The sequence below is a fragment of the Balaenoptera physalus genome (genome assembly GCF_965194825.1).
Source record: "Balaenoptera physalus genome assembly, chromosome: 10".
Taxonomy (NCBI): Eukaryota; Metazoa; Chordata; class Mammalia; order Artiodactyla; family Balaenopteridae; genus Balaenoptera; species Balaenoptera physalus.
In genome coordinates, this window is record NC_138889.1 from 107,954,510 (window position 1) to 107,979,417 (window position 24,908).

Sequence of the window (24,908 nt, forward strand, 5' to 3'; positions counted from 1 at the left end):
GAGAGCAGGAAGCCACCAGTCCTGCAGGCAAAGGCTGACAGTGTGGAGGCCTTCTCAGGGCGCGGGTCCCGTCAGGCCATCTCAATGGGGACCTGTGTGAACAGACAGCATTGGGTGCCGGGTGCATCCTGCTGGGGGAAAGGGAAGGGATTCTGAATTTCCATCAATGGAAACAGAGATGAAGTTGAGTTAAAGAAAAGTAAAGTTCTGCATTTTACACGCAGGAAGTGTGGACCGAGATCTGTACCTGTCACACACAAACAACGCTTGGCGCCATGCCTGGTACCCTGGGGGCGCCCAGGGGCATCTTGGAGGAGCAGCCAGAGAAGGGGGAAGGCAGAGAGAGAAGGAGTTGGCTGCGCTCCCTTCAACTTTTTTTTTTCCTTTTTTCTTTTTTTTGGCCACACGGCGCAGCTTGAGGGATCTTAGTTCCCTGACCAGAGATCGAACCCTGGGCCCCTGGCAGTGAGAGCACAAAGTCCTAACCACTGGACCTCCAGGGAATTGCCAGGGCTCCCGTCAACTTTGATTGCAGACGTGGGGCGTTAGGGACCTAGAACTACCCGCATAGAGTCCGCCCCCTCCCTAAGGCCCCACATTCAAATTGTCCACAAGTCCCGCCCACTTATGTCCCTACAGCTTCCACCTATTCTGCCATCCCCTCTGTGGCTGCCCAGAGAGTAGGGCTGACAGCCAGGTTCTCACTCTCCCGACACACACACACACTTCTCGCCAGCTATGTGAATTCAGGCAAGTCCCTTCACCTCTCTGGGCCTCAGTTTTCTCAACTGTGAAATAAGAATAATGAAGATACCTACCAGACAGGACCGTTGAGAGAATTCAGTGAGATTAGCCAGGTTGGGTGCTTGGCTCAGGCTGGCACAGGGCCTATGGTAAGCACTCTATGGAAGTTAACGATTATTATTGTCAGTTTCAGCCTTCATCTTTCCTGGGCTGGATGCTCTATGGGCCCCTCTATGGGCTCTCTGCCTCCATTCTTGCCCCTCCAATCTAGCCTCTCCAACTTGGCCCTTGTGTAAAGCTTGTCATTGCCACCTACAGCTTCTTTTCCCTACAGTGTAGCTCTCCGTCCATGTGAGACACTCATTAAAATGCATCTTCCTGGGATTCTCCATCCAGGGGTACCTGTACTTTTCACAGAGCCCAGGGGACCCTGCTGAGACTCCTTACCCTACAAGCTAAAGTCTACACTTGTTGGTGTAGATGGGATTCAAGGCCCCACTAACCTCTCTAACCTGCTGCTCCCTACCTCACACCTACCATCCAGTCACACCAGTGCGCACACCCTTCCCTGTCACCCTGTGCCCTCCTGTCTGTGCATATACGTACCTGGATACTCTTTCTCCCCTTTTCTTCTTGGCTCCCTCTGCCTGCCTCCACCTCAGGAAGGTGACTGTTATGGGATGAATTATCTCCCCCTGAAAGTAATATGTTGCAGGCCTAACCCCCACTACCTCAAAATGTGACTGTATATGGAAATAGGGCCTTTAAAGGGGTGATGAAGTCAAAATGAGGCCTTAATCCAATCTGACTGGTGTCCTTTAAGAGGAAATTTGGACACGTAGAGAGACAGCAGGGATGCGTGTGCAGAGAAAAGACCATGTGAAGACGCAGGGAGAAGGGGGCCACCTGTAAGTCATGGGGGGAGGCCTCAGGAGAAACCAGACCTGCTGACCTCTTGCTCTTAAGCAGGGCTTATTTCAAACTAGGGTTGTGACCTATAAGTGGGTTATGAAATTGATTTTGTGAGTTCAACCAGCATTTTTAACAAAAAAGAACAAAACAGAAAATAGCAGAGTACATCACACGGAGTAAAGGTACGTTATTATCTCATGGAACCTGTGTTTCCCTTGTGTGTGTGTTGGGCCACAATGAAAATGTATTTTTTTTTTTTTTTTTTTTTAAGTTAGTTGTAACTCATTTTCTTTTTCTTGGCCTCGCTATTCCCCTACCAGGGATCACACCCAGGCCCCGGCCAGTGGAAGCGCCGAGTCCTAACCACTGGACCGCCAGGGAATTCCTGAAAATGTTTTTCTTACTTGCTCATGGTCAAAATATATAGAAAGTCATTGCAGTGGCCTGGATGACCGTCAAAAATAATGTCACACCTTGTTCATTTCTGTGTTTCTGCTGCAAAATAAACTAAGGCATATTAAAATTTTTAAGAGTTTATTTGAGCATAATATCATTCAAATTGGGCAGCATCCAATCTAGCAGATAGAAAGGGGCTCAGAGGAGCAGTACAAAATGAAGGACTTCTATAGGCAGAAAGGAGCAGGAACAAGGAGGTTATAAGAGGCAAAAAAGTGGGTTGGTTATTGCAAGGTCACCTTCCTTTAGGGGACGGTAGGGATCTATCAGGGGTCTCACTAGTGCCGATCAGGTGATTTCTGTTGACTGGTTTAAGATTCTGGGAGAGTGGATATTGTAATTAAGTCTGGTGATGTGAGACTTAGCATAAGTGACTCCACTTTGGGCCTGTTGTCTTGTTTTTCAAACAAGTCCAATGCCCGACCTAGCACCTGGCGGGTCTATGTGGTGAGGTCTTTGGGAAATACTTGTGGGGCAAATGCAACGATCCTTGCATATATTACCTCCTCTACTTTGGTTACCAGAGAGTAGGTTCTTGTCTCGTCACAGAAAGAATTCAGAGATGAGACACGGAGGCCAACAAAGCAAAGCGAGGATTTATTAAGCAATAGTACACTCTCAGGAGGGAGAGCAGGCAGGCTCAGGCGAGCAGCTGCCCTGAGTTTCTTTGGCAAGCTGGTTATACGGGGTGTGAAAATGACTGGGCAGAATATTCATTGAGTAGGGAGGGGTTTTGGTTCATATTGCCTGAATTTCATCCCAGTTCCACCTTCCCAAGGGGAGGAGGGATTTTTACCCTTATTTGGTCTTGATCGGAAGTGTCATGGCGTCTTCATGGGTACTTCTTGGTGCAACACAGGTGTCATGGTGTGTGATGGGTACTTCTTATTTGCAAGGCTAATTTTATTGTAATGAGGGGATAGTGAGCAAAAGGTTACATTCAGATGCCAGAGATTCTCTCTTTCTTTGTTGGCCTCTAGGACCCCTGTCATTCTGGACCTGGCCTGTGCTCCCCTTTCTCTGTTCATATCTAGCTAACTGCCTGCTCGAATACTTCCACCTCTGTGACCCTAGTCTCAGCACCAAAATCTTTCACCTGGATGAGAACAGCCTCCAACAGGTGTCTGCTTCCACTTTGGCTCCTCTGCAGGCCCTCCTTCAGCAGCCAAAAGGGGTCTTTCTAAAGCTTGTCAGGTTTTGTCACCCCAAAGTCATCATGCCACTCACCTACTCCAGTGACTTCCCACTGGAACCCAACTGAAATCCTAATTCCTTATCTGCCCTATAAGGCCCTTCTCCTCCCTCCCTCCCTCATTCCACTCCAGCCACACTGACCTCCTTGTTCTTTGTGATACTGTGATTTATGATGAGGAATATATACAATCGCCCCTCAGCATCCACGGGGATTGGTTTCAGGCCCCCTCCACCCTACCTCACCCTCCCCTCCGCGGATACCAAAATCCAAGGATGTTCAAGTCTCTTATACAAAATGGCATAGTGTTTGCATATAGCGTACACACATCCTCCCATATACTTTAACTTACTTATAGTACCTAATACAATGTAAATGCTATGTAAGTAGTTGTAAATACAATGTAAATATTATATAAATAGTTGCTGGTGCAAGGCTAATTTAAGTTTTGCTTTTTGGAACTTTCTGGAATTTCTAAAAAAAAATACTTTCAGCTCCAGATTCGCTGAATCCGTGGATGTGGAATCCAGGTAGGTCTTTGTCCCTGTTCCTGGTACAGAGCTCCTAAAACCCTTGGAATTTCCTAAGTGATAAGAGCCATAAATGTGAAAGGAGAGTCTTTTGTTATTCATAATAATCCCCTTTCAACAACTGGTGGCTTTATGTTAATGAGGTGATTTTCTGAAAACCCCTAGGTAACCATAGGATAGGGACTGGTTGCCAGGGAGACCAACCACGTGACTAGAGGATTGGAACTTTCAGACCCATCCCCCAACCTCTGACCTCTGGGTAGGGGAAAAGGGATAAAGAGTTGACTTAATCACTGATAGCCAATGATTTAATCAATCATGCCTACTTAATGAAGCCTCCATAAAACCCCAAAAGGACAGGGTTCTGAGAACTTCCTGTTGGTGAACGTGTGAAGCTGCTGGGAGGGTCTTGTCCCTGGAAACTCCATGGCCCATCCCCATACCTTGCCCTGTGCAATCTCTTCCTTCTGGCTGTTCATTTGTACCCTTTGAAATATTCTTTGTAATAAACTGCAATCATATAAGTAAACTGTTTTCCTGAGTTATGTGAGCAGTTTTAGCAAATGATGGAACCCAAGGAGTAGGTTGTGGAAACTTTTTATTTTTTTAAGTTTTTTTTTTTGAATTTTTGAATTTTATTTTATTTTTTTATACAGCAGGTTCTTATTAGTCATCAATTTTATACACATCAGTGTATACATGTCAATCCCAATCTCCCAATTCAACCCACCCCCTCCCACCCCCCTTCCACTTTCCCCCCTTGGTGTCCATACATTTGTTCTCTACATCTGTGTCTCAATTTCTGCCCTGCAAACCGGTTCATCTGTACCATATTTCTAGGTTCCACATATATGCGTTAAGATATTTGTTTTTCTCTTTCTGACTTACTTCACTCTGTATGACAGTCTCTAGATCCATCCACATCTCTACAAATGACCCAATTTCATTCCTTTTAATGGCTGAGTAATATTCCATTGTATATATGTATATGTATATATGTATATATGTATATGTATATATGTATATATGTATACATGTATATATGTATATACCACATCTTCTTTATCCATTTGTCTGTCAGTGGGCATTTAGGTTCCTTCCATGACCTGGCTATTGTAAATAGTGCTGCAATGAACATTGGGGTGCATGTGTCTTTTTGAATTATGGTTTTCTCTGGGTCTATACCCAGTAGTGGGATTGCTGGGTCATATGGTAATTTTATTTTTAGTTTTTTAAGGAACCTCCATACTGTTCTCCATAGTGGCTGCATCAATTTACATTCTCACCAACAGTGCAAGAGGGTTCCCTTTCCTCCACACCCTCTCCAGCATTTGTTGTTTGTAGATTTTCTGATGATGTCCATTCTAACTGGTGTGAGGTGATAACCTCATTGTAGTTTTGATTTGCATTTCTCTAATAATTAGTGATGTTGAGCAGCTTTTCATGTGCTTCTTGGCCATCTGTATGTCTTCTTTGGAGAAATGTCTATTTAGGTCTTCCACCCATTTTTGGATTGGGTTGTTTGTTTTTTTAATATTGAGCTGCATGAGCTGTTTATATATTTTGGAGATTAATTCTTTGTCCATTGATTCGTTAGCACATATTTTCTCCCATTCTGAGGGTTGTCTTTTCATCTTGTTTGTAGTTTCCTTTGCTTTGCAAAAGCTTTTAAGTTTCATTAGGTCCCATTTTTTATTTGTGTTTTTATTTCCATTACTCTAGGAGGTGGATCAAAAAAGATCTTGCTGTGATTTATGTCAAAGAGCGTTCTTCCTATGTTTTCCTCTAAGAGTTTTATAGTGTCCGGTCTTACATTTAGGTCTCTAAACCATTTTGAGTTTATTTTTGTGTGTGGTGTTAGGGAGTGTTCTAATTTCATTCTTTTACATGTAGTTGTCCAGTTTTCCCAGCACCACTTACTGAAGAGACTGTCTTTTCTCCATTGTATAGCCTTGCCTCGTTTGTCACAGATTAGTTGACCACAGGTGTGTGGGTTTATCTATGGGCTTTCTATCCTGTTCCATTGATCTATATTTCTGTTTTTGTGCCAGTACCATATTGTCTTGATTAGTGTAGCTTTGTACCATAGTCTGAAGCTAGGGAGTCTGATTCCTCCAGCTCTGTTTTCCTCCCTCAAGACTGCTTTGGCTATTAGGGGTCTTTTGTGTCTCCATACAAATTTTAAGATTTTTTTGTTCTAGTTCTGTAAAAAATGCCACTGGTAATTTGATAGGGATTGCATTGAATCTGTAGATTGCTTTGGGTAATATAGTCATTTTCACAATATTGATTCTTCCAATCCAAGAACATGGTATATCTCTCTGTCTGTTTGTGTCATCTTTGATTTCTTTCATCAGTGTCTTATAGTTTTCTGCATACAGGTCTTTTGTCTCCCTAGGTAGGTTTATTCCTAGGTATTTTATTCTTTTTGTTGCAATGGTGAATGGGATTGTTTCCTTAATTTCTCTTTCTGATCTTTCGTTGTTAGTGTATAGGAATGCAAGAGATTTCTGTACATTAATTTTGTATCCTGCAACTTTACCAAGTTCATTGATTAGCTCTAGTAGTTTTCTGGTGGCATCTTTAGGATTCTCTATGTATAGTATCATGTCATCTGTAAACAGTGACAGTTTGACTTCTTCTTTTCCAATTTGAATTCCTTTTACTTCTTTTTCTTCTCTGATTGCCGTGGCTAGGACTTCCAAAACTATGTTGAATAATAGTGGTGAGAATGGACATCCTTGTCTTGTTCCTGATCTTAGAGGAAATGCTTTCAGTTTTTCACCATTGAGAATGATGTTTGCTGTGGGTTTGTCATATTTGGCCTTTATTATGTTGAGGTAGGTTCCCTCTATGCCCACTTTCTGGAGAGTTTTTATCATAAATGGGTGTTGAATTTTGTCAAAAGCTTTTTCTGCATCTATTGAGATGATCATATGGTTTTTATCCTTCAAATTGTTAATATGGTGTATCACATAGATTGATTTGTGTATATTGAAGAATCCTTGCATCCCTGGGATAAATCCCACTTGATCATGGTGTATGATCCTTTTAATGTGTTGTTGGATTCTGTTTGCTAGTATTTTGTTGATGATTTTTGCATCTATATTCATCAGTGATGTTGGTCTGTAATTTTCTTTTTTTGTAGTATCTTTGTCTGGTTTTAGTATCAGGGTGATGGTGGCCTCATAGAATGAGTTTGGGAGTGTTCCTTCCTCTGCAATTTTTTGGAAGAGTTTGAGAAGGATGGGTGTTAGCTCTTCTCTAAATGTTTGGTAGAATTCACCTGTGAAGTCATCTGGTCCTGGACTTTTGTTTGTTGGAAGATTTTGAATCACAGTTTCAATTTCATTACTTGTGATTGGTCTGTTCATATTTTCTATTTCTTCCTGGTTCAGTCTTGGAAGCTTATACCTTTCTAAGAATTTGTCCATTTCTTCCAGGTTGTCCATTTTATTGGCATAGAGTTGCTCGTATTAGTCTCTTAGGATGTTCTGTATTTCTGTGGTGTCTGTTGTAACTTCTCCTTTTTCATTTTTAATTTTATTGATTTGAGTCCTCTCACTCTTTTTCTTAATGAGTCTGGCTAATGGTTTATCAATTTTGTTTATCTTCTCAAATAACCAGATTTTAGTTTTATTGATCTTTGCTATTGTTTTCTTTGTTTCTATTTCATTTATTTCTGTTCTGATCTTTATGATTTCTTGCCTTCTACTAACTTTGGGTTTCGTTTGTTCTTCTTTCTCTAGTTCCTTTAGGTGTAAAGTTAGATTGTTTATTTGAGATTTTTCTTGTTTCTTGAGGTAGGCTTGGATTGCTATAAACTTCCCTCTTAGAACTGCTTTTGCTGCATCCCATAGGTTTTGGATTGTCGTGTTTTCATTGTAATTTGTCTCTAGGTATTTTTTGATTTCCTCTTTGATTTCTTCAGTGATCTCTTGGTTATTTAGTAACGTATTGTTTAGCCTCCATGTGTTTGTGTTTTTTGCGATTTTTTCCCTGTAATTGATTTCTAATCTCATAGCATTGTGGTCAGAAAAGATGCTTGATATGATTTCAGTTTTCTTAAATTTACCGAAGCTTGATCTGTGACCCAAGATGTGATCTATCCTGGAGAATGTTCCGTGTGCACTTGAGAAGAAAGTGTAACCTGTTGTTTTTGGATGGAATGTCCTATAAATATCAATTAAATCTATCTGGTCTATTGTGCCATTTAAAGCTTGTGTTTCTTTATTAATTTTCTGCCTGGATGATCTGTCCATTGGTGTAAGTGAGGTGTTAAAGTCCCCCACTATTATTGTGTTACTGTCGATTTCCTCTTTTATAGCTGTTAGCAGTTGCCTTATGTATTGAGGTGCTCCTATGTTGGGTGCATATATATTTATAATTGTTATATCTTCTTCTTGGATTGATCTCTTGATCATTGTGTAGTGTCCTTGTCTCTTGTAACATTCTTTATTTTAAAGTCTATTTTATCTGATACGAGTATTGCTACTCCAGCTTTCTTTTGATTTCCTTTTGCATGGAATATCTTTTTCCATCCCCTCACTTTCAGTCTGTATGTGTCCCTAGGTCTGAAGTGGGTCTCTTGTAGATAGCATATATATGGGTCTTGTTTTTGTATCCATTCAGTGGGACTGTGTCTTTTGGTTGGAGTATTTAATCCATTCACGTTTAAGGAAATTATCAATATGTATGTTCCTATTACCTTTTTCTGTTCATTGTGGTGCATGGGCCTCTCATTGTGGTAGCTTCTCTCGTTGTGGAGCACAGGTTCTGGGTGCACGGGCTTCAGTAGTTGTGGCACGTGGGCTTCAGTAGTTGTGGCTCATGGGCTCTAGAGTGCAGGCTCAGTAGTTGTGGTGCACCGGCTCAGTTGCTCCGCGGCATGTGAGGTCTTCCCAGACCAGGACTCAAACCCGTGTCCCCTGCACTGGCAGGTGGATTCTTAACCACTGCGCCACCAGGGACACCCCTGAACCAACTCATCTTATTTTTAACATTTTTATTATAAAATACAATAAACAAACCAAAAGCTCATACAACATAAATGTACAGCTTAACAAACATTAGATGAGCACTCAGGTGAGTGTCACTCTGTCGAGACACCAAACAGCAAACTGGACAGCACCCCAGACAGCACCCCGGAGCGCCCGCTCTTCTCCTTCCAGCCTGATTTTCATGGTGTTAACTTCCTTGCCTTTCTAATTAGTTTTACTACCAAAGTAAGCATCTTGAACTGACATAGCTTAGTTTGGACTATTTTTGAGATTTATATCAATATAATTATAGAGTATGATTATATAATTAATATAATCAATATAATTATATAATTATAGAGTATGAATTCTGCTGTTTAGCTTCTTTTGCTCAGTGTTATGTTGGGTTTTTTTTTGCTTGTTTTGTTTTGTTCTATTTTGTTCTTTTTTAGTAAAAGCTATATTGAGATATAATTCACATATCATACAATTCACCAATTTAAAGTGTACAGCTTAGTGGTTTTTGGTATGTTCATGGATACATGTAACCATCACCACAGTCAATTTTGGAACATTTTCATTACCTCAAAGAGAAACTCATACACTTTAGCTATCACCCCTCATTCCACCATCCCTCCCTGGCTAAATAAGCACTAATCCACTTTCTGTCTATAGATTTTCCTATTCTGATATATCTTATAAATGAAACCATACAATATGCAGTGTTTTGTGACTGACTTCTTTCACTTAGCATAATGTTTTCAAGGTTGTAGCATATATCAGTACTTTGTTCCTTTTTACGGCTGAATAATATTCCATTGTATAGATATACTACATTTTGTTTATCCATTCAACAATTGATGAACACTTGGGTTGTCCACATTTTGGCTATTATGAATAATGCTACCATAAACATGTGTGTAAAAGTTTTTGTGTGGACATATGTTTTCATTTCTCTTGGGCCTATCCCTAGGAGTGGAATTGCTGGGTCACATGGTAACTATGTTTAACTGTCGGAAGCAATGCTGGACTATTTTCCCAAGTGACTGCAGCATTTTACAATCCCACAATCAGTGTGTGAGGGTGCCGATTTCCCCACATCCTGACAACACCTGCCTGTTTTTTTTCCTAGTCTATGTGTCATTCTTTCCTGTCGGAAACTGAAGATTTTAGATAATATATTGTGGCACCTTGGCATTCGCCACCCCCCAAGGGCTTACTATTGTTATTTGCTTGTTTAGTGACTGGGTGGATTATTTTAGTGAAGTCCATCCCCCTTTCCCACAGCCTGAGTTTAAAGCCTCTGTCCTTGGTCCTCAGTTTGCATGCCCGCCCGCAGTCACCTGGGATGACAGTGAGTTGGGCAGAGCTCTCCTTGACTGACTCTTTCCCTGACCACAACCAGCTGTTAAACTCCACTCATTGCCAGCTGAGTTCTCTATTGTTTTCAACAATGTCCTAGAACATAAATTGTTCCACAAGCTGATCCAATCAAGTTTGGACTCTGAAGGAATAGGGTTTTGATCCTTAAATCTATCTGAGGGGTCTGTCTTTTCCCAGACCCATGCTTCTATCTACAACAAGGCCTCAAAGGCACAGCTCAGCATCTTAGCTCTTCCTTATCCATTCCTCTGTAAATCTCTTAGCCCAGAAAGAGTTTGTTGTTGGTTTGTTTGTTCGTTTGTTTGTTTTCAACATCCTTTCTCCACTAGATGCACAAATATTCTTCCAAAATGTTTATGCCACCCCTATCTCTGGGCACTTGAACCCAAGAATTGAAGAAATACAGGCTGTATCTTGTTCCTTTCTTTGTCCCCTTTTTAAAAAGCAATAGGGTCGGGACTTCCCTGGTGGCACAGTGGTTAAGAATCCGCCTGCCAATGCAGGGGACACGGGTTTGAGCCCTGGTCCGGGAAGATCCCACATGCCATGGAGCAACTAAGCCGGTGCGCCACAACTACTGAGCCTGCGCTCTAGAGCCCACGTGCCACAACTACTGAGCCTGCATGCTGCAACTACTGAAGCCCACATGCCTAGAGCCCGTGCTCTGCAACAAGAGAAGCCACCACAGTGAGAAGCCCACACACCGCAGCAAAGATTAGCCCCCGCTCGCCTAAGACCCAACGCAGCCAAAAAAAAGAAGCAATAGGGTCAAGATCTAGATTGAAGAGAGAAGGGAGGGGCTGAACAAAAAGGTTTTCAAAACAATACTGCACATTTTTATCCCACTTCAGGAAGGTACTATTATTATTCCCATTTTATAAATACAGGAAGTGACGCCTAGGCAGATTAAGAAGCTGGAGTTCTTTTTTTTTTTTTTTTTTAATATTTATTTATTTATTTGGCTGCACCGGGTCTTAGTTGCAGCACGCAGGATCTTTTAGTTGCGGCATGTGGGATCTGGTTCCCTGACCAGGGATCAAACCCAGGCCCCCCTGCATTGGGAGCATGGAGCCTTTGCCACTGGACCACCAGGGAAGTTCCGAAGCTGGAGTTCTTAGGACAGAGCATGGGCCTTAGAGCCAGAAGCCAAGGCTGGGACTTGAGAATCTGTGTCTGTTGGTGGTGTTCCAACTCACCCTTCCTCTCCCTGACCTGGACAATGCAATGCTTCAATCAGGCTCATCACATGCTCCCAGAGGTCCCTCCTGGTCTGACTGTACCCACCATGCAGCTCCAAGCCCAGTGCTCTACCACAGGAGAAATCTCTGCCTCCTGGGACAAAGACTTGCAACCTCTCTTAGCCCTTCCTGCAGTCTGGTGTCAGGTCGTAGCACGGGGGCTCTGGTCAAACGTCAGTTCCATACTTGCCTGGCTGTGTGACCTGGCTGCCCCCCACCTCCAGCCTCACTTTTCTCATCTGTAAACTGGGAATTCTAATAGTAATTCAGTACATGTTCACAGAGGGCCTGCTCTGGCAGAAAACGTGCTGGAAGCTGGGAGTGCAAAGGGGAGTAAGACTGTCCCAGTGTCCCTGTGTCCTATTATGGCTGTGCATACCTGGCATGCAGGTGGGCATACTATAGGCAGTCAGGGATGGAAGCTACCCTGTGGTGCAGGATTTGTATGCCCTGCTGCCGGCAGCTCAGCAGTCCAGCCTGCCCTGTGGTGGCCTCTCAGGGAGTTTCTCTTTGATTAATGAGTGATTTTGTCCTCAAAGGGTGTGCTGTCAGCTGCTTTCTTGTTTCATCTGGCTGCTGGGGCCCCAGAACAGTTGGCAAAGCAGTTGGTATCTTGGACTATTTTTAGGTGGCGGAGTTAGTGGTGTGTGTGGATGTGGTGGGGCCCAGGAGGAGTCGTGGAGACTGGCAGCTTCATAAGCAACAAGTTGGGGAGACGGAGGGGAAGTGTGTCCCCTCTCAGGAATGTGTGGGCAAACTTTCACTTATCCTTCTTGATTGGGGCCAAAGGTGGCCTCCTCTGTGCAGCCTTCCTTGATTTCCTCAATAAAACATGCACGCCAAAGATGCAAATTAAAGGTCCACCCTCTGGGCTTCCCCAGCTCTTGGTTGTAGTCCCAAACAGACCAAGAGATAATGAGCTCTAGGGATCTTATCTGATGCATCTCTGGGTCTCTCTGGCTCTGCACCTCTTGAGTGCTGTCCAGCCTTCCCAAGTCATAACAAGAAGGTATAGAAGTTAGGAGTCCAGACTTTGGAGTCACATAGCTGAGATCCACTCTTGGGCCCTTTCTAGGAAAATAACCACGACCAAGTCAGGTTCCTAAATCTCTGTTTTCTCATCTGTAAAATGGGTGATTATAGTGCCTGTCTCCCAAGAATTAAAGGGCTTATTTTGTTCAAAGCACAGCACATAGCACCTGGCACAGACTGACAGACGAGATCTCTTGCAAGCCCAGGACCGGAGGGGACTGCAAACCCCAAAATGTTCCCATCCCCTTTGCGGCATCTCAGGTGGTGTGTGCAAGCTGGCGGGAGAGAGGGAGGTGTTCCTAGACACCTGGGGGGCCCAGAGTCAGCCGGAGGTTGCACAGCGAGAAAGCAGCCGAGCTTGTGGGGGGGAGGCAGGTCTGCGACTGGAGTCAAACGCGGCGGCTTTCCTCTGCCTTCCTGCTGACGCACACCCCCTCCTCCGCCTCCTCTAGTATTTTCCTTCTATCTCCTTCCCGCCCCTGCCTCTCTCCTCTAATTCCGCGGCTTCCCCATCTGGGAGGCGAGTTCTCGGGCAGGAGGTGGAGAGTCCCTGGCCTAAGGTGGGGAAAGGGGCCTCCAGCCCAGTGGGAAGGTCCTAGACCGCGGTGGGGGAGGGGGCGCCAGGGTCTCAAGGAGAACCCGGGAGTCCCCAGAAATGAGGGCGGGGTCAGGGGAGCCCGAACTAGGGGAGGGGTCTCGTAGACTACCTGAGAGTCCCGGAGCTGGCGAAGTTGGGCGGGGGCGTTCCCAAAATAGAGTTGTGGGCGGGGCTTCCAAGGGCCCGAAGGCGGGGCCATATAAGGGGCGTGGTCTCTTGAGAAAGGGCGGGGCTCCGCCGACTGGGGGAGAGCTTCGCCGCAAGGGGCGGGGTCTTGAGTGGGGGCGGGGGCTTCCACGGGGCGGGGCATAAGCACAGTGGGCGGAGCGTGGCTGTTGGCGCCCGTACCCCTCCCCCGGCTCCGGGTGTCTCCGTGACGAGGCAGCGCGGAGCCGCCGCGGGCCGGGCCCATCCCGCCGCAGCAGCCCCAGGGCCGAGCAGGAGCGAGGCGCCGAGGGAGCGGCGCCGAGCGGGGGCCGGAGCGCGGCCAGGTGAGGCCGCCGGGGCGGAGTGGGCGGGGGCTTCACCGGGCGGGCCCCAGCGGACGCTGGGGGCGTGTTTGAGTGTCTGGGTGGCAGGGTACTTGGTCTGAGGGCGGGCGCCTGTGGCTCTTTGCGCGATCGCGCTTGCTGTCGCGGGTCGAGGGTGGGCTCTGCGCCCGTCCGGGCACTGCCCGCGGGGCTCGGGTTGTGCTGGACTGTGTGTGTGAGCGCGCGTGTTTGTGTGGAGGGGCCGCCGGGTGTGTATCTGCGTATGCGCTGGGCTGTCATTGTGCCTGCCCCGGACGCGGGGCGCCGGCCTGCCCCGGCGCAGTCCCTACTGCGCTGGGATGTTTTCCAAACAGGCTTCCTGCGGGGACTGGCTCTGCTGCAGCCCGAGCGGGAGGGGGAGCGCCGCCCCCACAGGCCTCCAGAGACCCGGGCGGCCCGGGGACTGCAGACTGACACCTGAGGGAGGGAGGGGGGTGCGCCGGGGAGGGGTCCAGAGGCCTGCCCGCAGGGCGAGGACAAGATGGGGAGACTGGGGCAGGTGGATGGGGAGGTAGAGGTGGCCAGACAGGCGGAGACGGGGAGGAGCGTGGGTAGAGAGATGGCGAAAAGGACAGCGGTGGGGACAGAGAGTCACTGAGAAAACAGACAGACAGACAGAGGCCTAGACCAGCAAAGGGGCAGAAAGATTAAGATGGACAGGTAGATTCCAAAAACCTGACAGAAGTGTTACTCAGGGGTCCCGGCGCTGAGAGCCAAACCCAGGAACTGAGTGAAGGATGAGCAGTAAGGGCCCCCAACTCCTGGGGTGACTTTCTTCCAAGCACATCCCAGACTGAGGTCCTGGCCAAAAAGAAGCTTCTGGCCGCCCCAAGTTGGTCCATCCCTCTGCCCCTGCCAAATATTCTGACCCTCTGTGCAGCCCCACCCTCTTGGTTCCATCCCATCCATCTCCCTTCCCTGGTATCCCAGCAACCCTGTCAGTTTAGGGGAGGCAGAAGTGAAGTGGTTGCCATAGCAACAGAGTGGGTGAAAGGTCACTCTGTTGTTAGCCTAGGTGGCCTGCAGCAGGCTAGAGCTGGCATTGAGGGGGCTGGGGTGGGAGGCTGCAAAGCTCTTTTTCTCCTCTCCCACTCTGCCCAGAATGGTGTTGGAAGGAAACCCTGAAGTGGGCTCCCCCCGAACCTCAGACCTCCAGCACCTGGAGAACCAGGGCTCTTGTGTCCTCTCTTCTCCCGGTGAAGATGCACAGCCAGGGGAGGAGCCCATCAAGTATGGTGAACTCATCGTTCTGGGGTGAGCCTCCCTGGTCCAGGTGGGGTGGGGCACCAGGCACCCCACAGGACAGCCAGACCAAGGGCCCCGTCTCTCCCCACTTAGGGCCTTCTGCTGTTTGTCCCTCTTCACCTTCCCAGCTGAGAGACAAAGTTGACCAAGCCCACCTCAATTCATAATTGTTATTTTATCTTCCCATTTTTCATAAATTACTGAGACAACTCTAACTGCCCACCCACGTTTCTGAGCAGAAGAAAGTAACACCAGCTGCCTTTCATAAAGCACCTAGTGTGTGTAGTCTGAGGTGAAGAACTCTGGTTCTCCAGCAAAACTGCTTAGTTCAAATCCTGCCTCTGCAAGTTGCTTTACTTCCCTGTGCCTCTGTTTTCCCATTTCCCAATAGGAATGCTAATAATAATACCTCAGAGGGTTGTCGGAAGGAATGAATGAGGTGATTTCTGTAAAGCATGTAGGACAGTGCCTGGCACGCACCAAGTGTTCTGGTAGGCAGGCCTGTGCCGAGCCCTTTCATGGACGTTATTTCATTTCAATCTTCACAAAGATGCTGTGAGGAAGGAGGTGAGGAAACCGAGGCTCAGAGAGGGGAAGTGACTGGCCCAAGGGCACACAGCTGGTAAGTGGCAGGGCTGGGATTTGGACCCAGGGCTTTTTACTCTAGGTCTAGTGAACTTCTGCTAAGCTACAGCTGACCCTCACGCTACAGATGAGGAAACTGAGGCCAGGAGAGAGGAAGAGACGTGAGTTGGTGGCTGAGTAGAGCTCATCCCTTCCTGGTCTTCACCTGACCAGGATCTCTGCACCACCCACCTAGCTCTTGCCCCAGGCACAGATTCCTCTCCTTCCTCCCTGGTCTGTACCTCCTTTTGGCCTCTCTCCCTACCCCGAAGAAAGTATCTGATAAGCTATGTTATCACTGTGATGATTATTTAGAAATAATAATGGCTACTGTTTGTTGACATGTATATGCCATGTACTTTTTTTTTCAGTAATAATAATAATAATAGCTAACATTACCAAGGGCTTGCTATATATATGCCAAACTCTGTGCCAAGCATTTTAAAATGCTTTATCTCCTTTAGTTCTCACAATGAACCTGTGAGGTAGGTCCTGATAAATTAGCCCCATTTTACAGAGGTCATATGATAAGCGGAAAAGCCAGGATTTAAGCCAGGCCCGTCTGAGGCCCCAGCCTGTGTCCTGAACTGTCCCACCCCCCATATGTGGGAAGAGCTTACAAGGGCAAAAGTGATGCCCCTCTCAGGGGTGCTTGCATTAGAAAAGCAGCTGCTTCGGAATTCCCTGGTGGTCCAGTGGTTAGGACTCCACACTTTCCAAAAAAAAAAAAAAAAGCAGCTGCTCGATGTCCCAAAGGAAGAGCTGGCATTGCAGCTGAGGGTGAGGCCACTGATGAGGGAGAGCTCAGACCTAAGGGGACAGGCCCTCTTGACTGCCATTTGTTCTCGCAGGGCAGTGAAGGCCCACACTGGCTGGACATCAGAGCCACCTGGCGAGCACATTGGGAAATACCCATTAACAGGCCCATCCCAAACCTACAGAATCAGAATCTCCACGTGTGGGGCCGGGGAAGATTCTGATTCAACTGGTCCTCGGCTGTATTTGCCAGCTATTCATCCTTTTCACTCCTTGCCACCAAACCTTCCATGGCTCCCCACTGCTTATGGAATAAAGTCTGGAATCCTCAGCCTGGTGTTCAGGGCCCTCCCACCAAGTTCATTTTCCCCTGCTGCACTTTACCACCCAAGTCATCGCTCTCTGATCTCACCAAACCCTTCCAGCCTTTGGACCTTTGCTCAGGGTGAGCCCTCCCTACAGAAAGTCTTCTGCAGAAGAGGCTGGAGTCAGACAGACCCGAGTTCAAATCTAGACTTTTCCCATTGACTAGCCTGGGACCTCAGGCAAGCCATTTTATCTCCCTGAGCCTCAGTTTTCCTCATTCGTAAAATGAGAAGAAAGATACTTGCCTGGCAGGACGCTGCACACGTTCCATTAGGTAATTAATAATGTGAAACACCAGGAACACGGGAGGCTCCGGTACATGGCAGCGATCAAGGTTATGACTCACTCCATCTTTGCCTTCCACAATCATTCCCTCTGGACAAGAGCTGGAAAGGAAGGTAGAAATTTGATGTGTGTGGCGATATGGAGGTAGTGGCATTGTGGGTCTGTTGTTTTCTTTCATTCTGGTTTCCGGTAGTACTTGTGATATAATTAATGACAGTTTGCTAAAGGTGAATCCTTTCTAGTTCTTCCAGGCCCAGTATGGGTGTCCCCTCTCTTAGAAACCTGATCCTGGGGCCAGAATTCCCTTCTCCTGTCTCTGGGCCTGGGGCATACTTGGCTTGTGCCTGGATCATGGCAGGTGGCACCCAGGTTCCTTGAAAAACTTAGGGCACAGAACTGACCGTGGTGTGTCGCTATACCATGCCAGCACCTGGCACCTGGCCAAGCATGGTTCAAGAGTCCAGAAGACACTGATTAATTGGATGCAAGGCCTTTTGAGGATATTCTGACCCCCCACCCCACTCCCCGAAGGCCCCAGTTTGATACAGTAGGGTCTTCTAGTTGTGGGTGGTTCTAGGGCTTGTCTATTAAGGTAGGATCTGCCCAGAAGTTGGCAGTTCCTCCTAGTCTCTCAGGGGCTCACTTTCTCTCTCTCTCCCTGCAACCCTTTCTTCTTAACCCTCACATCCACAGCTACAATGGGTGTCTGGCAAGTGGGGACAAGGGCCGCCGCCGAAGCCGCCTGGCACTGAGCCGTCGGCCACACGCCAACGGAGTGAAGCCGGACGTCATGCACCACATCTCCACACCGCTTGTGTCCAAGGCAAGCAGCTTGTCCTAGCAGTCCTGGGTGCTGGTCTTCCCAGTCCTACCTGCCCACAGCCCCGCTGGAGCAGGGGAGCCCACTGTGTCTTCACTCACTGCCCCAGAGAAATGGTGCTGGTGGGAGATCCCTTGCCATGTGTTACAGCCTGCAAAGTGTTTCCTTGACCACCAGACCCCATCCATTGGATGGAAGTGGTCAGCATCATTTTAGAGGCGGCCAAGGCTCAGAGAGGGGATGTGACAGTCACACAGCAATGACAAAGGAAAGGTCTTTGGCTGCAGAGGGTTTGGGTTAGAATTCGGGCTCTGCTGTTTCCAGCTGTTAGACCTTAGGCCAGTTTCTTCTCCTCTGGGAGCTGCAGTTCCCTCAACTGTAAAACAGGAATGATAACCATGCCTCCCTCGGGTGGCTTTAGGGATCAAATAAGGCAACGTGTGTAAAGTGCCAGCTGCACAATACACCCTCTGCAGAGGGTGGAACTGCCCCTTCCCTAGGAGTGGCCACTGGGCCTTGGGCTCCAGCTTCTGGCTTAGAGGCTCACCCTTCTCCTGGCCACATGCCTGGGAAAGTGACTTCTCCTTTCTGTCACCAGGCACTGAGCAACCGTGGCCAGCACAGCATCTCGTACACACTGTCCCGGAGCCACTCGGTCATAGTCGAGTACACACATGACAGTGACACAGACATGTTCCAGGTATGCTCGGGCGCCTCCACAAGCCTTGGCCACTGGACCACCAGGCCTGGACGCTCAGCTCTGCAGGTGTTCCAGGGGGTGGCTCGTGGCCACGGGGCAGGTACTTTGTGTCCTCAGTGCAGTGGACCACTCTTCAGAGGAGGAAGCAGGACACCCCAGTGAGGGCTGTTGACTTTCAAGTCACACAGGAAGTCAGTGGCTGGATCAAGATTCAAACCCAAGCCTGGAGTCCCACCTGTGGGAGGCATACAGTTTAGGAGTTCAGAGTGTGTTGTGAGAGTCGTACTGCCTGGCTTCTGCTCCCAGCTCCGTCAGTTAGTAGCTGGATGACTTTGGGCAAGAGTCGCTTAACCTCTCTGGGCCTCGGTTTCCTCATCTGTAAAGTGAGGCCCATTATAGTCCCACCCCAGGGCATCGTTGGGAAGGTTAACTGAGATATTGCGCACGAAATGCTTAACATGATATATAGTAAATATTTATCAAAAATTCACTATTTTCTACTAACATTTGAACGTTCCCAGACTATGGGTGTCAGTTACCCGTTCACTGTTCTATCCGCAAATCAGCTAGTTTTTAATTGAGTGGGGTGCTTCCAGGAACTGGGGGGAAGACAGAGGAGGAGAAACACAGACACCAGTGATTGGATGTGGGGACCCCCAGGGAGCTGGGATGGTGCTGTCCCCTCCTTGTTTGGTGACCCTGCACACAGAGCAGCTGCTGGGAACCCTGGGATGGGAAGCCCGCAGGATTGACCTGTGCAAACGGCATTCCTGTGCCTGCCCTCCCCTCCCTCACAGATTGGCCGCTCCACGGAGAACATGATCGACTTTGTGGTAACAGACACGTCCCCTGGAGGAGGGGCTGCCGAGGGCCCCTCTGCCCAGAGCACCATCTCCCGCTATGCCTGCCGCATCCTTTGTGACCGCCGGCCGCCCTATACCTCCCGCATCTATGCCGCTGGCTTCGATGCCTCCAGCAACATCTTCCTTGGAGTGAGTGAGCCCCCCGGGCAGGGACCAGCACTACATCTGACAGTGAGCTGAGGGGTAGGCTGGGGAGGGGCAGCATCCTGGGGTGATGGACCAGCCTGCAGTAATCATAACCATGACCTATGCAGGGATTAGCAACCCCACTTAACAAATGAGCAAAGCGAGGCTCAGAGAGGTCAGGTGACGCCCAAGGTCATGCAGCGCCAATTCTAGTCCTCTCCGGGCCACCTCTGAGCTCGAGGGTAGAGGGACAGCACTCCTGGCTCGCAGCCTGCTGGGGGCCACTCGGGGATGTGATCTGATCCCACATGTGGTCCCAGGAGCGGGCAGCCAAATGGCGGACCCCTGACGGCCTGATGGACGGCTTAACCACCAACGGGGTCCTGGTGATGCACCCAGCAGGCGGCTTCTCTGAGGACTCGGCCCCGGGTGTCTGGCGGGAGATCTCGGTCTGTGGGAATGTATATACTCTGAGGGACAGCCGCTCGGCACAGCAGCGGGGGAAGCTGGTAGGTGGCCTGTCCACCCTCCTCCCCACCCCCTCATCCTTCCTGGGTCCTCCCAATCTCCCCTTCCCCCTTCTCAAGCCAGGACAGATGATCTCCAGTCCTGCGGCACAAGGGATCCCCAACAGGGTCCATCTGGGGGCACGTGCCACTTGCACCACAGAGGGAACCAGACCAGCATCTCCAAGTGTAGCCCACATACTGCCGGAGGTCCCTGGGGTGATGTGAAGTGGCACCCACACCAACACACCGTGCAGTACCAAGTGGCTTTGAGGATGCCAGCAGCTGAAAAATTCACACCCTCCTATGAGGGTGACACTTGGCCTGTGTGTGAGCAGTTTGTAGCCTGAAGTGTTGGCAGTTTGTAACATGTCTGTCACGTTCACACGGGTTTAGCTTTATTCTCTCCCAGCAAGAAGGGGCCTTGGAGTAGTTCTGACACAGGTGACAGTGAATGCTCCATGTGGTACAGATCAGAGAACTAATGTTAGGAGCTGGGAGAGTCCTAGAGAGACATAGGGGCTTGCCCAATGTCATGTGGCGAAGATCCTCAAATGGGCCACGCAGAGCTTTTCCCAGGTATGAGCACCTCGGGCAAGGAGATTCCAAACCTTGAGGGAAAGCATGGCTTATCTTTCCAGAGCATCAATTATATTGGGAGATCTGGGGAAACATTATTTTTTTAAATTATGCTTTTGAACGTTTCACTAGGACACACTTATTGAGCACCTACTATGTTCTGGGCACCGTTCCAAGTGTTTACATTGATTCATGAGAACCACTTGCTATACAGGGAAGTAAAATCCATCTTGAGGGTAAGGAAATTAAGACACAGAGAGGATAAGTTACTTGACCAGGGACACAGAGTTAGTAAATGCTGAGGCCAGCGTTCACACCCAGACGATCTAGTGCTAGAGTCCTTGCTTTTAACCTCAGCCCTTAGGACCCCTGCTTTGGGCTAAGTCCCCAGTGTTTTGGACAGAGGAGTTTCTGGCCTCTGCCATTAGGGGAGAGCCTGGGAAAATGTTTTAGAAAACTCCCATTTTGGTCCAGGCCTTCTGATTTGACAGATGAGGTGACCAAGCCCCACGTTCCACTGAGTGTAAGGAATGGTGCCTGCCTGGGACCACTTGCCTCCCCTCCCACGCGGCTTCTCAGTCTTTTCTGCTCCTCTGCCCCAGCCCTCCCCCCTCCTCAGCCCCAGTCCAACCCCCTCCTCTGACCCAGCCAGCCCCACGGGTCCAGAGTGCTCTCTCTAGGGAGGTTCAGTGGGATGGATGGGTGGCTTGACTGGGGTCATGGCGGCCCAGGGGCAGGGGGTTCAGGAGCCTCTTGGGCAATAAGGCTCTTCTGCTGCCCTTGCAGGTGGAAAACGAGTCCAACGTGCTGCAGGACGGCTCCCTCATTGACCTGTGTGGAGCCACGCTGCTGTGGCGCACGCCGGCGGGGCTGCTGCGGGCGCCCACGCTGAAGCAGCTGGAGGCCCAGAGGCAGGAGGCGAATGCGGCGCGGCCCCAGTGTCCCGTGGGCCTCAGCACCCTCGCCTTCCCCAGCCCGGCCCGTGGCCGCACGGCACCTGACAAGCAGCAGCCCTGGGTCTACGTCCGCTGTGGCCATGTCCACGGCTACCACGGCTGGGGCTGCCGGCGTGAGCGGGGCCCCCAGGAGCGCGAGTGTCCTCTCTGCCGCCTCGTGGGGCCCTACGTGCCCCTGTGGCTCGGCCAGGAGGCCGGCCTCTGCCTGGACCCCGGGCCGCCCAGCCACGCCTTCGCACCCTGTGGCCACGTCTGCTCTGAGAAGACTGCCCGCTACTGGGCTCAGACGCCACTGCCCCATGGCACCCACGCTTTCCACGCTGCTTGTCCCTTTTGCGGGGCCTGGCTCACCGGCGAGCATGGCTGTGTCCGCCTCATTTTCCAGGGGCCGCTGGACTAGGCTCCCTGGGGGCCCCCTGCTGCCGCGCCCGCCTGCCCACCCAGGTCCCCCACCTCCTGCAGCCCAGAGGGAGCTCTGCATGTGGGACTCTACCTGCTGGCACATCGCCACACCAGATGGACGCGTTGGATGCGTGGTGCCCTTCCCCTCTTAACTCTGGCTCCAAAGGGGGGTCTCTGGGACCCCTACCTTGGTCAGAATGATGGGGCCTCAGCACCAGCTCTGTCCCAGGCTGATGGAGGGAGGCTCACCCCTACACCCTGGCCCTTCCTGGGGCATCCCACATCATGCCGCCTACACTGTGCCCCTGGGGGAATGAAGGGGCCATGGGCCCCTGACCCCCAGCTTAGGCTGGCTGTGCCCTGAGCCTGCCAACCCAGTTCCAGATAATCACCCTGCTGCTGCCCTGGGTTCCTCTATAAACCTTGCTGCTCAGCTGCCCTCACAAATCCCTCGCGTCCTGCATGCGTGCAACGCCTCCAGCCCCTAAGGGAGTGCCGGGTGGGCGGCAGGCTGGGACCGACATCTGCGGATACCCACTGTGGGCTGGACTCCTTTGCCAAGTGGGATCTGGGGACACAGAGACAGTCAGACCTGGTTCCCTGCCTGGCAGACTTCACAGTCTAGTGGATGACAGACCAATTACTGAAGGACAGCATGGCTTCCTGTGCGCTAGGATCTGAGAATCATCAGGGGCTGTGAAGCTGGTCTCACCAGAGGGTAGAAAAGTGAGGAGTGAGAGAGGCTTCACTGAGGAGGTGCGTAAGGGCTCCGCCTCGTTAGACTGCTGGGGATCCCCGCAGGAAGGATCCACAGGAAGTCGGGGGGTACTTAAGGCAGAAGGGAGGCCGAGCACAGGCTCAGGTGCAAGTATGCAGGGAACTGAGTGAGAGGTTCAGAGTGGCTGGAGCACGGGCTTCAGGGGCAGAAAGGTGGCTGGAACGAGATGTTGGCGCCATGCTGACAGGGAAGGTGCTGGGTGAAAGCTCCGATCCTCATTTCTGGACAGTCAGGAGTTGAGTGGGGGCGGGCGGGGAGAGGACTCGTGGTTCCAGAGTGTTGGCTGTGACACAAGGGCTACCATCACCGAATGCCCACTGTGTGCCCCGCACTGTGCTAATGGTAATAATAACTATGTTCACTGAGCACTCACCAGGCACCAGGCTCTGCTTCTCAGAGGTTTTGTTATTTAATCCTCCCAGTAACCCAGGGAGGGAGGTGTTACCATTTCTGTTTACAGGGAGATTAAAACACATGCTCCAAGTCACACAGCTGGGAAGTGGCCAAGTCAGATTCGAATCCACAGCTGCCTGCCTGGCCTCAGAGCCTGCCCTCTCCTCCATCACACTGGGCTGCTTTCCTTGGACAGGGATGGGAGGGGTCTGGAGGGCAACCCAGGCAAGGGGAACAGCATGGGCAAAGGTGTGGCAGGGAAAATGCTTGACGACCAATGAGGTGGGTGTGGAGGAGGCAGAAAAGAGGAATGAGGGGTGGGAATGTTGGGCCAGGAAAGTGCTCTGGCTTGGGCTGCGGTCTGGTGGGCTTTGGTTGCCATAGAGACCAAGTCTGAACTGGATCCCTATTCATCTTGGCTAAGTGTCACCTCTTCCTGAGAGCCAAGGCAAGCTCGGGGTGCTGCTGGGATTGCCCCAGAGCTTTCCTAGGGCAAACAAGCTGGAAAGACAGGTAGATGGAGGTTCTGGAAATAGAAAAATCTGAAGAAGAGGCTCTGAGTACCAGCCTGACCTGGGCATCATCCCCAGTGGAAGACAGAGCCTTAGGGAGTACAGATTCCAAGGGGAGGGACCTGCCCTAATCCACACGGCCGGCTGGAGCCACAGAGACCAGACCTGGGACTGTTGAGAGGAGAGAGGGCACTTGCTGGTGGTGAGAGGAGGATGTGATCAGACTCTTGCTTCCAGAGCATCACACTGTCACAGAGGGGGAGCCCAGATGGGGATGCTGGGGTGGGCTTGGGAGCATTGCAACTCCTACACGCGCGCACACACACACACACACACACACACACACACACACACACACACACACACACACACACACACACACAGCCAGAGCAGTAAGAATCCAACTCTTTCCAGTTCTCTCTTCTCACTCTTTTGAGAACCAAACGGGGGAACACTCCCATGCCATTTCTATCAGAGAACCTCAGACTCTCTAGGAGGAGAGGCAAGCAAAAGGCACTGGTGCCACACGAGGGAGAACTCAGAGGTGTTGGTGGAGGGGGTCAGACAGCCCTGGTCTTGGTTCAGCTCTACCCCTTTCCAACTCTTGGAGCCTCAGTCTCCTTAGCTGTTAAATGGAATAACAGTCCCTGTGTTGCCAGGTGGTTGTGAATGTGTGGAGGACACCTGTAACATAGTATGTACTTAATATTACTTCCTCACCTACTCCTTCTTCATTCCCGTGGGCAAGAGCCAAGGCTGGGGATGGTCATGACTCCAGGGAGTGGACTGCTGCATGTGATACTGTGTGTGTGTGTGTGTGTGTTGGGACAGGTGGAGGGGACACTGTGGTGGAAGGCTAGACCCCAGTTCAGGGACACCTGAGGACTTCCTGGGTGGCCTCAGGGAAGTCAATGAATCCATCAGCCTCCATTTCCCCATATGTGCAATAGGTAAAATGATATCCTATCTCAGGGTTTTTGCAAGAATTAAATGGGATCCTCCGTGTCAAGCTGCTAGCACAGACCTTCAGGAAGTGCTCATATTAGCTGTGAATATAAAAATGCAGCTTGGTTGGGGGTTTCCCAGGAGTACTGGGATCTTTCCTTGGCCTGAGCTGCCCACTGGTGCCCATGCACGGCACTTCCTTCTTTATCTGTGTACATTTCAACCTCTCCCAAGTCAAGGAAGACTTTACACGCATGTTAAAGACAATGAAAATCGAGGCACAGGGAAGAGTGATTTTCTAAGGACATAGACCAATTTATTGAGTTCCTCCCTATAATGATAATCACCATCAGAGTCAACAGTTCGCACCGCTGTGCCAAGCAGGGCCTTGGGCACTTTTTGTGAATGAGAAACTGGTGCCAGTGGTGGGCAGCTGCTGCTCTGGGCCTAGACACAGG

At 49.6% G+C, this 24,908-nt stretch overlaps 1 protein-coding gene across 8 annotated transcripts; it reads left to right on the forward strand.

Annotated features, from left to right (window-relative positions):
• Positions 1 to 13,390: 13,390 nt before the first annotated feature.
• Positions 13,391 to 22,269, forward strand: PELI3 (pellino E3 ubiquitin protein ligase family member 3). Of its 8 annotated transcripts, none has more exons than XM_082477622.1 (8): positions 13,395 to 13,555; positions 14,696 to 14,848; positions 15,390 to 15,461; positions 17,564 to 17,693; positions 18,289 to 18,390; positions 19,188 to 19,382; positions 19,700 to 19,888; positions 21,251 to 22,269. In XM_082477622.1, exons 2-8 carry the CDS (start codon positions 14,697 to 14,699, stop codon positions 21,818 to 21,820), a joined length of 1,410 nt encoding a protein of 469 aa, XP_082333748.1. In that variant the 5' UTR covers positions 13,395 to 13,555; position 14,696; the 3' UTR covers positions 21,821 to 22,269. The 8 variants fall into 8 exon arrangements, with proteins under 8 accessions (XP_082333753.1, XP_082333751.1, XP_082333754.1 ...); XM_082477623.1 differs by lacking the exon at positions 13,395 to 13,555 and adding an exon at positions 13,673 to 13,803; XM_082477626.1 differs by lacking the exon at positions 13,395 to 13,555 and adding an exon at positions 15,231 to 15,278 and having other exon boundaries at positions 14,793 to 14,848.
• The last annotated feature ends 2,639 nt before the right edge of the window (positions 22,270 to 24,908 follow it).

Bases quoted from the DNA above. Each gene is read 5' to 3' on its own strand.
- PELI3 (XM_082477622.1), top strand. From the start codon at position 14,697: ATGGTGTTGGAAGGAAACCCTGAAGTGGGCTCCCCCCGAACCTCAGAC. The intron at 14,849-15,389 runs GTGAGCCTCCCT...ATCTTCACAAAG, and splicing joins GGTGAACTCATCGTTCTGGG to ATGCTGTGAGGAAGGAGGTG. The intron at 15,462-17,563 runs GTAAGTGGCAGG...TCACATCCACAG, and splicing joins GGCCCAAGGGCACACAGCTG to CTACAATGGGTGTCTGGCAA.